Below are 15,964 nucleotides of genomic sequence, written 5' to 3'. Positions count from 1 at the left end.
GTCAAAAATTAAATACAAAGAAAACATATTAAAAGCAGCAAGGGAAAAACGACAAATAACACACAAGGGAATCCCCATAAGGCTAACATCTGATCTTTCAGCAGAAACTCTACAAGCCAGAAGGAAGTGGCAGGACATATTTAAAGTGATGAAGGAAAAAAACCTACAACCAAGATTACTCTACCCAGCAAGGATCTCATTCAGATTTGATGGAGAAATTAAAACCTTTACAGACAAGCAAAAGCTGAGAGAGTACAGCACCACCAAACCAGCTTTACAGCAAATGCTAAAGGAACTTCTCTAAGCAAGAAACATAAGAGAAGGAAAAGACCTACAAGAACAACCCGAAACAATTAATTAAATGGTAATAGGAACGCACATATCAATAATTACCTTAAATGTAAATGGATTAAATGCTCCCACCAAAAGACACAAACTGGCTGAATGGATACAAAAACAGGAGCCATATATATGCTGTCTACAAGAGACCCACTTCAGACCTAGGGACACTTACAGGCTGAAAGTGAGGGGATGGAAAAAGATATTCCATGCAAATGGAAATCAGAAGAAAGCTGGAGTAGCAATTCTCATATCAGACAAAATAGACTTTAAAATAAAAACTATTACAAGAGACAAAGAAGGACACTACATAATGATCAAGGGATAGATCCATGAAGAAGATATAACAATTGTAAATATTTATGCACCCAACATAGGAGCACCTCAATACATAAGGCAAATACTAACAGTCATAAAAGGGGAAATCGACAGTAACACAATCATAGTAGGGGACTTCAACACCCCACTGTCACCAATGGACAGATCATCCAAAATGAAAATAAATAAGGAAACACAAGCTTTAAATGATACATTATACAAGATGGATTTACTTGATATTTATAGGACATTCCATCCAAAAACAACAGAATACACATTTTTCTCAAGTGCCCATGGAACATTCTCCAGGATAGATCATATCTTGGGTCACAAATCTAGCCTTGGTAAATTTAAGAAAATTGAAATCGTATCAAGTATCTTTTCTGACCACAACACTATGAGACTAGATATCAATTACAGGAAAAGATCTGTAAAAAATACAAACACATGGAGGCTAAACAATACACTACTTAATAACGAAGTGATCACTGAAGAAATCAAAGAGGAAATCAAAAAGTACTTAGAAACAAATGACAATGGAGACACGACGACCCAAAACCTATGGGATGCAGCAAAAGCAGTTCTAAGAGGGAAGTTTATAGCAATACAATCATACCTTAAGAAACAGGAAACATCTCGAATAAACAACTTAACTTTGCACCTAAAGCAATTAGAGAAGGAAGAACAAAAAAACCCCAAATCTAGCAGAAGGAAAGAAATCATAAAGATCAGATCAGAAATAAATGAAAAAGAAGTGAAGGAAACAATAGCAAAGATCAATAAAACTAAAAGCTGGTTCTTTGAGAAGATAAATAAAATTGATAAACCATTAGCCAGACTCATCAAGAAAAAAAGGGAGAAGACTCAAATCAATAGAATTAGAAATGAAAAAGGAGATGTAACAACTGACTCTGCAGAAATACAAAAGATTATTAGAGATTACTACAAGCAACTCTATGCCAATAAAATGGACAACCTGGAAGAAATGGACAAATTCTTAGAAATGCACAACCTGCCGAGACTGAACCAGGAAGAAATAGAAAATATGAACAGACCAATCACAAGCACTAAAATTGAAACTGTGATTTAAAATCTTCCAACAAAAAAAAGCCCAGGACCAGATGGCTTCACAGGCAAATTCTATCAAACATTTAGAGAAGAGCTAACACCTATCCTTCTCAAACTCTTCCAAAAGAAGCAGAGGGAGGAACACTCCCAAACTCATTCTATGAGGCCACCATCACCCTGATACCAAAACCAGACAAAGATGTCACAAACAAAGAAAACTATAGGCCAATATCACTGATGAACATAGATGCAAAAATCCTCAACAAAATACTAGCAAACAGAATCCAATAGCACATTAAAAGGATCATACATCATGATCAAGTGGGGTTTATTCCAGGAATGCAAGGATTCTTCAATATACGCAAATCAATCAACGTGATACACCATATCAACAAACTGAAGGAGAAAAACCATATGATCATCTCAATAGATGCAGAGAAAGCTTTTGACAAAATTCAACACCCATTTATGATAAAAACCCTGCAGAAAGTAGGCATAGAGGGAACATTCCTCAATATAATAAAGGTAATATATGACAAACCCACAGCCAGCATCATTCTCAATGGTGAAAAACTGAAACCATTTCCACGAAGATCAGGAACAAGACAAGGTTGCCCACTCTCACCACTCTTATTCAACCTAGTTTTGGAAGTTCTAGCCACAGCAATTAGAGAAAATAAAGAAATAAAAGGAATCCAAATAGGAAAAGAAGAAGTAAAGCTGTCACTGTTTGCAGATGACATGATACTACACATAGAGAATCCTAAGGATGCTACCAGAAAACTACTAGAGCTAATCAATGAATTTGGTAAAGTAGCAAGATACAAAATTAATGCACAGAAATCTCTGGCATTCTTATACACTAATGATGAAAAATCTGAGAATGAAATTAAGAAAACACTCCCATTTGCCATTGCAACAAAAAGAATAAAATATCTAGGAATAAACCTACCTAAGGAGACAAAAGACTTGTATGCAGAAAACTATAAGACACTGATGAAAGAAATTAAAGATGATACAAATAGGTGGAGAAATATACCATGTTCTTGGATTGGAAGAATCAACATAGTGAAAATGACTCTATTACCCAAAGCAATCTACAGATTCAATGCAATCCCTATCAAATTACCACTGGCAGTTTTTACAGAACTAGAACAAAGACTTTCACAATTTGTATGGAAACACAAAAGACCTCGAATAGCCAAAGCAATCTTGAGAACGAAAAATGGAGCTGGAGGAATCAGGCTCCCTGACTTCAGACTCTACTACAAGGCCACAGTAATCAAGACAGTATGGTACTGGCACAAAAACAGAAATATAGATCAATGGAACAAGATAGAAAGTCCAGAGATAAACCCCCAAACATATGGTCACCTTATCTTTGATAAAGGAGGGAAGGAAACACAGTGGAGAAAAGACAGCCTCTTCAATAAGTGGTGCTGGGAAAACTGGACAGCTACCTGTAGAAGTATGAAATTAGAACACTCCCTAACACCATACACAAAATTAAACTCAAAATGGGTTAAAGACCTAAATGTAAGGCCAGACACTATCAAACTCTTAGAGGAAAACATAGGCAGAACACTCTATGACATAAATCACAGCAAGATCCTTTTTGACCCATCTCCTAGAGAAATGGAAATAAAAACAAAAATAAACAAATGGGATCTAATGAAACTTAAAAGCTTTTGCACAGCAAAGAATAACATAAACAAGACCAAAAGACAACCCTCAGAATGGGAGAAAATATTTGCAAATGAAGCAACTGACAAAGGATTAATATCCAAAATTTATAAGCAACTCAGGCAGCTCAATATCAAAAAAACAAACAACCCAATCCAAAAATGGGCAGAAGAACTAAATAGACATTTCTCCAAAGAAGATATACAGATTGCCAACAAACACATGAAAGAATGCTCAACATCATTACTCATTAGAGAAATGCAAATCAAAACTACAATGAGATATCATCTCACACCCATCAGATTGGCCATCATCAAAAACTCTAGAAACAATAAATGCTGGAGAGGGTGTGGAGAAAAGGGAACACTCTTGCACTGTTGGTGGGAATGTAAAATGATACAGCCACTATGGAGAACAGTATGGAGGTTCCTTAAAAAACTACAAATAGAACTACCATATGACCCAGCAATCCCACTACTGGGCATATACCCTGAGAAAACCATAATTCAAAAAGAGTCATGTACCAAAATGTTCATTGCAGCTCTATTTACGATAGCCAGGACATGGAAGCAACCTAAGTGTCCATCAACAGATGAATGGATAAGGAAGATGTGGCACATATATACAATGGAATATTACTCAGCCATAAAAAGATATGAAACTGAGTTATTTGTAATGAGGTGGATAGACCTGGAGTCTGTCATACAGAGTGAAGTAAGTCAGAAGGATAAAAACAAATACCGTATGCTAACACATATATATGGAATCAAAAAAAAAAATGTCATCAAGAGATTAGTGGTAGGATGGGAATAAAACACAGACCTACTAGAGCATGGACTTGAGGATATGGGGAGGGGGAAGGGTAAGCTGTGACGATGTGAGAGAGTGGCAGGGACATATACACACTACCAAATGTAAATTAGATAGCTAGTGGGAAGCTGCAGCATAGCACAGGGAGTTCACCTCTGTGCTGTGTGACCACCTAGAGGGGTGGGATAGGGAGGGTGGGAGGGAGGGTGACACAAGAGGGAAGAGTTATGGGAACATATGTATATGTATAACTGATTCACTTTGTTGTAAAGGAGAAACTAACACACTATTGTAAAACAGTTATACTCAAATAAAGACGTTAAAAAAAAAAAAAAAAAAAAAGAATCTGGCCAGAACCAGGAAATACTGATATTTGCAACAACAAAAAAAAAGAGATGAATGGATAAGCAATATATGGTATATCCATACAATGGAATATTATTCAGCCTTAAACAGGAAGGAAATGTTTACATACACTACAACAAGGATGAACTTTAAGGACATTAGCTAATCACAAAAAAACAAATGCTGTATGATTCCACTTATACAGAAAGTAGAATGGTGGTTGCCAGGGTCTTGGGGGGATGGTGAGTTATTGTTTAATGGGTATAACGTTTCAGCTTTACAAGATGAAAAGAGTTCTGTACGCGTCTATAGATAGAGCTAGGATACTTATATCTACCTGTTTACTGAAAGGCCTCAAACAGTGACTGACTCAGTATCCCGAGAATACAGATTATGATCTTGAAATGCCATTTCCTTCTTTAAAAAAAGAGTTTCTTGAAGAAATGATGATTTCAGATTTGGGACAGAATTGATTTAAGATATCAGACAACAAGGAAGCTATTAAAGACTAGTAGGGTCGTATCAAAAGGATAGGCTTGAATAGGCTCCCCCCAGCCAAAGATGAGACCACATGAGCTTTGATAATAATGATAATTGCAATGAACTGAAACACATAAAATGTTTAAATTCATGACCTCATACTGATATTAGATTTTTTAAAAGAATTGTCTTCAGAAGATAAAAAACCGATTCACTTTCTCAAAAATTGGTAAATAAATGGAAATAATCAAACATTTATGCTGCCTTTCCTAAAGGAATTATACTGCTGCATATTCAAATGATAGATAAAGGACTAATATTCCAACTAATAAGTAAAAAACCATCATAGAATTAGAATACCACTATTTTGCAACCTTCAATGAACAGATATAAGCATCAAGTGTCAACAGGTGCTGAAAACACAAAGAAAAACAATGAGACATTCCACATCTCCTATGGTCTTGGCAAACACCACCTAGAGAATTACCAAAGGGATTGAATCTGAGTCTGATCCAGTCTTGGATCCAGCTACCAATATACGGGAATTACCCGGGGCAGAGGAACATGATTAACTGCACATGAGTGTGCAATCTGCAAAATCCAGACTGTAGGATATACAGGTCAAATGACCCAAGTTCTTCATCAGATAAATTGTAAGAAAAGAAAGGAATAGGGAGAAAACCTACAGATTAAAAGAGATTTTTAAAAAATTTAATGACAAGACTACATTATAGCACCGAAGAATACAGATTTATGAAAAAACTTTTTTTTTTAACACAAGGAAGCAATTACTATAAAAATCAGAAGAATGGCTACTAATGGGAGTATGCAAGTAGTTGTAACTGGGATGGAGCAAAGTCTTAACACAGCTAGCATGGCTCTTCACCCTGACCTAGCTGGTATCATCTTTTAATAATTCATTAAGCTACACATTTTTTTTTTTTTTCCTGTGGTACGCGGGCCTCTCACTGTTGTGGCCTCTCCCGTTGCGGAGGGCTCCGGACATGCAGGCTCAGCGGCCATGGCTCACGGGCCCAGCCGCTCCGCGGCACGTGGGATCTTCCCGGACCGGGGCACGAACCCGTGACCCCTGCATCGGCAGGCGGATTCTCAACCACTGCGCCACCAGGGAAGCCCTAAGCTACACATTTTTATGTATGTTCTTTTCTGTTTGACTTCATAATAAAAATTCATTTTTTAATAAAAAGATTTTGTTAAATAACAATAAAAGCAAAAGGAAAGGAAATACTAACTAAAAGAAGGCTGGTATAGCCAGAATGCCTAGGATTCTGGATTCTGCCACGCAACCAAGAAAGTACTAATCTGTGCCTCAATTTCTTTATCATAAAATGAAGATAATAAAAGTACTTAGCTCATAGGTTCTTGTGAAGATTAGGAAAGCTAATATAGAAAGGACAAATAGAACAGTGCCTGGCACACAGGACAGAAGTGGTGATCAGAGTTCGTGACCAGCTATCTGTGTTATCTTAAAAAGTTATTTAACCATTCTGGGCTTCAGTTTCCTTAATTGAGTTTTAAAAATCTGATAGGAGGGACTTCCCTGGCAGTGCAGTGGTTAAGACTCTGAACTTCCAGTGCAGGGGCATGGGTTTGATCCCTGGTTGGGGAACTAAGATTCCCACATGCTGTGGTGGGATGTGGCCAAAAAAAAAAAAATTAAAGTATCTGACAGGATTACGAGGAGGTCAAAAGAAAATATACATATAGTATTCCATAATCAATAGACCCCTTCCACAGTCTCTCAACATCTAGAGAGTTATCTGTCACATTAGACATACCTCAGTCATAGCACATTCCTCTTGCACTTTTCACCTGGTCATTCAAGTTGATCTCAATGAAATGATCACTCAGTGACTCTCACATCTGAAACTGGATCTTCATCTAAGTCTCAAAAAGATAAAGAGACCCAAATCTTAAAAAGTTCATCTCCTAGTAAGAATGGTCATGTGTTATTCCCAGAACAGGCATCCCTCGTATTGGTGGTAACCACTAAACAGAAGCTGGAACAACTGAATCAGCTAATGGACTCCGACGCTCACCACCACGTGCCTTCACCCTTGTCTTCTTTCCCCTTATCTTTCCTGTCCCCGCCCCATTCTGTTAAAACATTTAGCTGGGAGTCCAATTCTATCATCATCTAGCATCAATTCTGATTCTGGCTTCAAAAGTAGAAAAATTCTCATTGGCAGGGGTACTCTCAGACAGACAATACCACTGAACACAAAAAGCAAAGGCAGGGAGAACAACTTTCACGATTTCACCTGTGACCAAGCCCTCCTTTTCAGAAGTCCATACTGTGAAATTAATGTGCCAATAGTTTGCAGCTGCCTTTACCCCACTAAAAGCTGTAACAGGACATAGGTCTGGAACTCTGAGTCAGAAGAGACCCAATGTTTCCCAAAGCAGAAGGTGCAGCTTGCTTTAATCAGTGTCAGAACACACCTAAAGTAAGACTGTGAGAATAGGAGTTGCAGGGTTGGAGTTCATTTGTACATGGCATAGAAAGCCAAGTGCAGAGAAGCAAAACACATTTCTATCTCCTTGCACTGAGGTATCCCAAGAGTCCTTTGGTAATTTGTCCTTTATAGGTCTGAAGCCCCGGTAACATGCACCATAAATTAAAATGTAATTATTTTTCACTACTTTTGGGGGGAAAAACTGGAAATAAAGCATGGCCAGTAGCTGTTCTTTCTCAAGTGAGTCACATCAAAATGTGCAATTAGCTTTCTCAAAAGTACGTATTTCACTTTACTGCAATAAATGGAACATCCAATGCTTTCAAAGTCTCTCTTGTCTATTAAATGCAAAAGCTCTATTCCAAAAATATGCCAACATGCTGTTTAACGTTCCCAAAAAGAACTGAATCTACCGCAAATAAGGAAACGAAATTAGCACTGGATCTCATCTCAACCAAATCATTCTGCCCCGCGAGAGGTTACATAAAGGGTCAGAACACGCCTCCAAGCAGAAGCTGCGGGCAAAACCCTAGTCAGCCACCTCTTCCCCAAAATGGGGCGGGGAAGGCCCGGGTCTACTTGGCAATACCAAAAGTAAAACAACACAATAAAACAAAACCTCATACAGAAGATTGAAACCAATAAAGGTAATGCGTGCCCAGTGTTTAACATTATTACGGTTAGAAAATAAAGTGGTACAAAAACCTGTTTGGTCTGCGTGTTACGGGTCTCTTAGCCTTGCAAGATTTTCACCTCATTTTCTTAATAAAATCAAATTAGGCACCGCATAGAGGCCCCTCCGATTCTGAAATGGGCCTAATAAACCGGAGGAGATACCTACTCTACCCGTTCGCGGGGCCGCCACCTTTTGCTACGAGCCTTCACTAGCCAACCGACCTTCTCAGACACCTCGACAACTGCCAAGTGGAGCGGGTCGGCCCTAGTGGACGCTTGGAAACGGAGTAACTACAACCTACCCAGAATCCAGGCTGCGCCGGCAATCATTCCACGCTTCACGCTCACTGCCTCATTTAACCTTCTCAACCACCATGTAAAGCAAGATGTTACCAGATGTATCCTACAAATGAAGAAACTGAGGCGCTGAGACATTACATGGGAAGCCAAAGATCACAAAGGGCGGGAAGCCAGACTTGAACCAGGTTTCTCAGGTCACCCCGCTCCCCCCGGCCTTTACACTGGGATTTGCATTGCTCCTCTCTGGGAACCCCAGCAAAGGTCAGTCTGACCACTCGCAGGGCGCAGGTGTAGTCAGTTCCCGGGGTTCCTCAGGTAGGGGCTCCAGCCGCCGCTTCTGTGAACCCCGAAAGCCGCTCACCTTACTCAGCCTCCGCCGCCCTCCAGCAGCGCGTCCAGCCCCGCCGGCTCAGCGGCCTCCGGCCCCGCCTCTGCGACCGTTACCACGCCGTGGGAGGCCGGCCAATCGAGCCCGAGCGCGTCGAGGGGCCTACCTCTACTCTGGCTTAAACGCCGGAGCGATTTTATCAGACCGCCCGGGGAGGCTGGGCCTGCCCCGCGCCCTCTGGTTGGCTCCGCTTCTGGGGGCGGGGCCTACCTTTGACTTAGACCTGTGTGTGCGGGGCTGGCTTTGTCTTCTGCGCCTGCGCACTTCCATTGCAGCTGAAAATAGGCTCTGGCTCAAGTTGCCTCTCTCACTTACCTGGATCCTCATCTGCCAGGAAGACTTAAGAAGTTTACGTTTAAGGCTGTCGGTGAAAGTGAGGTGCGGGCCACGTGGCCGCTGCAGACTGCCCTCCATACACACACACACACACACACACACACACACGTCGTCGTCACGTCAGCGTGTTCTCTATGTTCCAGACCTGGCTGAGCAGTGCAGCGTCTGGCATTTGGAGGACGCAAATAAGTGTTTGTTGATGACGTTTTACCCTCCCATTAAACATTTTCCAAATCTCCACGAAGTGTCAGGCCATACATCGAGCTCCAAAAATGCAAAAGTGTCTGGCTGGAGATGGTCAAAATCTAGTTAAGGAGATAGGTATACACCCTGAAATTAAGGTGCAGTGTGATAGGCATGATCAGAGAAAGATGTCTAGGGCACAGAAGGTAAAGAAAAGGAGGATTTACCTCGGTCCCTGAAGTCTTCCTCGACCAGTGGGTCTCAACCCTGGCTGCACATTAGAATCACCTGGGGAGCTTTGAAAACAATGTTCAGACCCCAAGTTAAGTATATCAGAATCTGCTAGGTAGGACCCAGGCATTGGTAGTTTGTAAAGCTCCCCAGGTGATTCCAATGTGCAGTCAAAATAGAGAACTACAAACCTAGGGAGATGCATAAGAATGATTATGAATGGTGAAGAGTTCCCCAGCAATACAGATAGGAAAGGTATTGAAACCGCAGAAATGCGTGGAAGGAGAGGGGGTTCAAGGACCTCCTGTTCTTTATGTCTCAGCACAGAAAGAATTCATTGAGAGGCAAAGTGATAGATCAGAAGTGTTTTATTAGAGTAGGACGCTTGTGAAGCTTACAAGCCGGTGGGCAAGGGAATGCCGCTCCGAGAACTTAGTGGGCTACAGTTTTATAATCAAAGGAAAAGAAGACCACCTTCTTCCTCATTCTTGAGTAGATATCAAGCTTCCATCATCAGTTCCACCTCCACATCAGGCGGAGGAGTTTTCTTGTCCTCACATGGTCGAACTGAGACTGTCATGGCGCAATGTAAATGAGCAAAAAGGCAGTAACATATACTAAAATATGATAAATCATCTCGGCTTTCAGTATAATGTCAACTTTTCCTTATATTTTTGTTTTTGGTGTGCACAGAGAAGCATGTCCTAGGAATCATTAATTTACTGACCTCACTGGGCAGGATGTGTGTCTCATGCCACCACTGTTTTGTCTGGGGGCAAGTCATGCTTCTGTTGCATGGTTTTGTTGCTAAGCAAGCCTGCTTTCTTGAGTGATCGTTAACTTACAGGGGTCTCCCATACTTTTTCCTTACAATCCCCTAGTGGAATTAACTATTTAATCACCTACTTTGGCCGTTTACTCTGTCCCTATCAGTATTTAGAGAAAACTTCATGTGCAAATTAAGATAATAACACCAAAGCACACTATTATAATGCCTAGTTCACAAGTGCTCAGTAAACCTTACTTTTTTAATTTTCTGTAATTAAACCTGGACTCCTTTGGTACAGCTCATATCTGCCCTCCCCAAAAACCTAACTCCCAAAGCATTGGCCAATATAATGGGCTTCCTGAGGAAGCTGAGAAGTATGTTGCATCTTTGGAGAATCAGAGGAGGAAGGCCTTTAGCTGGTGTGCTAAGGAGCTGGGACTTTGTCCTGGAGGTGATGGGGAACGATAGATGAGTTTTCAAAAGGAGTATAAAATGGAAAGGCTTTTGTCTAGGTCTTTTCTAGCCTAACTTTTTTGCATCCTGATATATAAGTAAAAACTGTAAAAACAAAAAAAGGGGGGGGAGGGCTCCACAGTGTACAAATATGATCAGTGTTCTTTTTCTCCACAAAAGGAAATCATCTCAATCCTCTCTGTATCACTTTAATAAATTCAGAATCTACAAATAGGGCCCCTGCCCACCTTTTTCAAAAACTCATAGCAGGTTAAGCGATCCAAAAATTCCCAAAGGAAAATCCAGCTGTGAAACACCTGAAGGGAAGGCCTGGTGGCCTTTGTCATTGCATCTTATAGCCACACGATGTCACTGTTGACAACCTGTACTTTCCAATTGGTCAAAGGATGCAAGTCTGTAGCACAGCAGGTCCCACAATGGCCAACAGGGATCACCCACGGAGGGCATGATGTGTCTCACAAGGAGGTCTCAGGGTCACAGCTTTTAGGGTTCAACTTTCAGGCCCATAGTCAGCCTTCTTCCAGGCAGCTGGAGCCACTGTGAGTTTGATCACTGTGTATGTCTGCCCCATGCAAACATGTCCTCACCCCACCGCCACCCCCTGCCCTTTCCATACTTAGCTATTCACACTAGCCTGGTTGGCAGATTTTCAGTTTCAACACTTGGAACACAAAGAGTCTCACTGCTTGACTTTTCCAGGGTAATAGGGTGACTTACCCACTTTTCTGAGTGTAGCTGCCCTAATTACAGCTAGGAGGCCAAACATCATTGGTCAATTAGGATTATTTGGCCTGCAAATAGAATAGAAAATCTGATTCAAACTGTCTTCTTAAGCAATAAGGAAATTGATTATCTCACATAACAGGAAGTCCAGGGGCAAGATAGACTTTGGACTTGTTTGATGCAGTGGTTCAACAAGTTACCAAGGATAAGTTATTGGAATGTACAGGATATCAAGTTTATCAAGTTACCAAGGAAAACTTTACCCTCTGGGGTGGGTACTCCTTGAGTCACATGGATTACAAGAAGGAAGCATGGCTACTTGGGTAAAATTGGAGTTCTGTAAGGATCAAGAGGAAAATGGACACTAGATGGATGATCACCAGTATCCTTCACAATCTTCAAAGCAAAAAAGGCTGTTTATTCTCTAATTCCTAACAATAGAACCTCTCTCCCATCACTCCTGGATTTTGTATGTAGCAAGTGGAGGGGAGGAAGCTCTAGAGCACTGTCCTCCAAAGGAATTCCTTCTTCTGAACCCCTAAGGCTTTTCTAGCACCTCTCTGCCAGAAAAGGAAAGGGCCCTGCGCACAAGTTCAGTCTTTAGGTCAGCATCCTGCTGCATTGGTCTCAAGAGTTTTCTATGGACCTCATCTACCCACCAGGATTCTAATGGTTCTAACATTCATTTAACATTCGTTCATTTACAAAAACTTATTAAGCACCTGTTATGTACCACGGATTGAACTAGATACTTTCTACGGTGGTGAGTAAACCAGATGTGGTTCCTGCCCTCATGGAGCTTACAGTATAGTTGGGAAGAGAAATATGGAACAAATACAAATAAGCATATAATTATAATAATTGCTATGAAGGAAGAGAATAGGGTTACATACAGGAGACCTCCCTGAGGAAGTGACATTTAAGCTGAGATCCAAAGCCTGTCTTCATTTCGTCATACTGCTTTCCTCTGTGCTTTGACTTCCCAGTATAAATTTTTTAGGTTTTATGTATGTATGTATGTATGTATTTAATATGGCTGCATCGGGTCTTAGTTGCAACACGTGGGATCTTTGTTGCCGTGTGCATGATCTTTGTTGCAGCATGTGGGATATTTTAGTTGCAGCTTGCGAACTCTTAGTTGCGGCATGTGGGATCTAGTTCCCTGACCAGGCATCAAACCCGGGCTCCCTGATTGGGAGCGCAGAGTCTCAGCCACTGGACCATCAGGGAAGTCCCCCGCAGTGTAATTTATAGCCTACATTAGCAATTAAAACAGATCTATTTTCTAAATTTCTAAACGGATTCTCAAATTTTCTCCAGAGTATAGAACTATCAGGTGTCTCCCCACAGTAAGAAGTATACCAAATATGAATGGCATTTGGTGAGGAATTCTTGCAGATTCTTCCACTCAAGTCTTTTAGACTTAGAATCCTTTATTACAATAATACATTTGCTCTGCCTCCCCTGGGGAGGTATGATCCATGGGGACATGGATCATACCTCACTAATCTTTTTCCAGCACCTAGCTTAGTCCCTGGCACACAGGAGGTGCTCAATACAGTGTTGAATTATATTGTTAAATCTGAGTCAGATTTATACAGCGCCATTCACCTTCATTAGCCATTTTCCAGTATGAAAGACAATAAGCAAACAGCTCAGGCAAATATATTAATAACAAATGCTTAAGAATCCATACAGCATAACAATAGTTAAATGAATTGAGTCCTTAAAATGTATCAGGCTCTGGGCTAAGCGCTTTCATTTTCTAACGTGTTGATGCTTCACAACTTTAATGAAAGTACCGTTATTATCTCTGTTTTACAAATGATCAAATTAGAAAATAGAAGTTTAGAGAAATGACTTGCTAAGGTCACACTGCTAGTATGTGGCTGGGCCAGGATCCAGGATCTGAAACCAGCATTCAGGCTCCATGAACCACTTCTCCCAATGGGCATCTGCTCTACCGTAGGATTGGTGTAGGCACTTATTCCAACTTGCAATTATTTCATCTGTCTCTGTATTAGTTATCTATCGATGCATAACAAATTACCCCTACTCATAGCAGCTTAAGCCAAACACGTATTATCTGGAAGTTTCTGTGCGTCAGGAATACAGGAGTAGGCGAACCGCATGGTCTGGACAGACTCTTTCGTGATGGTGCACCCAACGGGTTGCCCAGGGCTACAGTCATCTCAAGGTTCAAGTGTACTGAAGGATCCATTTCCAAGTTCACTCATGTGGTTGCTGGCTGGCCTCAGTTCATTCCTTGTCAAGTGGACCTCTCCACAGGCTGCCTGCATGTCCACATACATAGCAGCTTCCCACAGAGGAAGTGAGGAAGAGAATGTGTGAGCACCTAAGACAGAAGCTGAAGTCTTTTTTATAACCTGATCTTGGGTGTGATATAGCATCACTTCTGCTGTATGCTACTGATCGCACAGAACAACCTTGCTAACACTTGGACAAGGGCTATACAAGGATGTGAATACTAGGAAGTAGGGAGCTCTGGGAGCCATCGTGGAGGCAACCTACCTCGTTGCCTCCGTATGCTAATTTTTGTGACTGTCTTCTCCACTAGAATGTAAACTTCATGAATGGAGAAAAGCCATCAGTGCTTCTCGTTGTCATATCCCCTCACACGCTGCCTGCCATATAACAGTCAGTGAATAAATGTAACGATGATGGTGATACTGTTACTGAATTAAGTTGTATGGACCCTACTCAGGCCATAGCCTGGCCAAGGCTCTCTGCCTTGTCAGGGGAGGGTTCTTTTTCCGTTTGGGTTCGAGTGAATAATGAAACTGAAGCTGAGATGAACACAGCACAGGCTTTATCCAGTGGCCAAAGAACAGAGAAGCGGGGGAACTAAGTTCACAGATCTTCTCACCCACCTGGCAAGAGGGATTTAATGTTAAAGAGTACTGTAAGGACAAAGGGAGGAGGAGTGGGCTAATGATAGGGAGGCATATGCATTAGTCTATCCAGGGAAGGGGTAGGGCTTTTTCCAAGGGAGTTGCGTTGCCACCCGTTGTTTTTTTGTTTGTTTTTTGCGGTACGCGGGCCTCTCACTGCTGCGGCCTCCCCCGTTGCGGAGCACAGGCTCCGGACGCGCAGGCTCAGCGGCCATGGCTCACGGGCCCAGCCGCTCCGCGGCATATGGGATATACTTCCCGGACCGGGGCACGAACCCATGTCCCCTGCATCGGCAGGCAGACTCTCAACCACTGCGCCACCAGGGAAGCCCGTGCCACCCGATTTTATCCTTTTTGTTCTATTATGTCCAGTCAGGGTGGCTGGCAGGGTGTGTCATTTAATATGCTAAGGTAGTTAAATCAACGTATAATGAGACTCAGGGTCGGTTGTAGGTCAGATTCATCACCATCTTGGTCCCAGCTGGTTCCATCTGTTTTTTTTTGTTTATAGATTCCTTTCTTATCTCTGCACCCTTTAATTTAAAGATTTAGGTGAACTCATGCTAAAGGTGGGGGGATGAAGGGTTGTGAGCAGAGACCAGGATCAGCTCTGGCAACAACAGGAATTCCAAAGGGTGGCTTCCTATAATCCCGTCCTGCTCTCACACAAATTCCCAGTTGCCATGCATGGTACCATGTAAATAATATATATATATTTTTAACCTCTTTATTGGAGTATAACTGTTTTACAATAATGTGTTAGTTTCTCCTTTACAACAAAGTGAATCAGTTATACATATACATATGTTCCCATAACTCTTCCCTCTTGTGTCACCCTCCCTCCCACCCTCCCTATCCCACCCCTCTAGGTGGTCACAAAGCACAGAGGTGAACTCCCTGTGCTATGCTGCAGCTTCCCACTAGCTATCTAATTTACATTTGGTAGTGTGTATGTGTCCCTGCCACTCTCTCACATCGTCACAGCTTACCCTTCCCCCTCCCCATATCCTCAAGTCCATGCTCTAGTAGGTCTGTGTTTTATTCCCGTCCTACCACTAATCTCTTCATGACATTTTTTTTTTTTTAGATTCCATATATTTGTGTTAGCATACGGTATTTGTTTTTATCCTTCTGACTTACTTCACTCTGTATGACAGACTCCAGGTCTATCCACCTCATTACAAATAATTCAGTTTCATTTCTTTTAATGGCTGAGTAATATTCCATTGTATATATGTGCCACATCTTCCTTATCCATTCATCTGTTGATGGACACTTAGGTTGCTTCCATGTCCTGGCTACTGTAAATAGAGCTGCAATAAACATTTTGGTACATGACTCTTTTTGAATTATGGTTTTCTCAGGGTATATGCCCAGTAGTGGGATTGCTGGGTCATATGGTAGTTCTATTTTTAGTTTTTTAAGGAACCTCCATACTGTTCTCCATAGTGGC

General features: G+C 41.5%; 1 protein-coding gene across 7 annotated transcripts in view; it reads right to left on the bottom strand.

Moving 5' to 3' along the window:
- The window catches only part of CEP70 (centrosomal protein 70), a 114,628-nt gene extending 105,552 nt beyond the window's left edge, over nucleotides 1–9,076 (bottom strand). For 5 of the 7 annotated variants that reach the window (XM_067033704.1, XM_067033705.1, XM_067033703.1 and 2 more), the window contains exons 1-2: nucleotides 8,857–9,015; nucleotides 6,843–6,951 (exon numbers count right to left, since the gene is read on the bottom strand). In XM_067033704.1, coding sequence (XP_066889805.1) covers nucleotides 6,843–6,851 — 9 coding nt within the window. In that variant the 5' untranslated portion in view covers nucleotides 6,852–6,951; nucleotides 8,857–9,015. Of the gene's footprint in view, nucleotides 1–5,592; nucleotides 5,664–6,842; nucleotides 6,952–8,856 lie in introns of those variants that run through there. The other 2 variants (XM_059065184.2, XM_067033707.1) reach the window with 2 other exon arrangements.
- Nucleotides 9,077–15,964: the final 6,888 nt, after the last annotated feature.

Source organism: Kogia breviceps, chromosome 5 (genome assembly GCF_026419965.1).
Source record: "Kogia breviceps isolate mKogBre1 chromosome 5, mKogBre1 haplotype 1, whole genome shotgun sequence".
Lineage (NCBI taxonomy): Eukaryota > Metazoa > Chordata > Mammalia > Artiodactyla > Physeteridae > Kogia > Kogia breviceps.
This window is presented reverse-complemented; position numbering and strand designations above follow the sequence as displayed.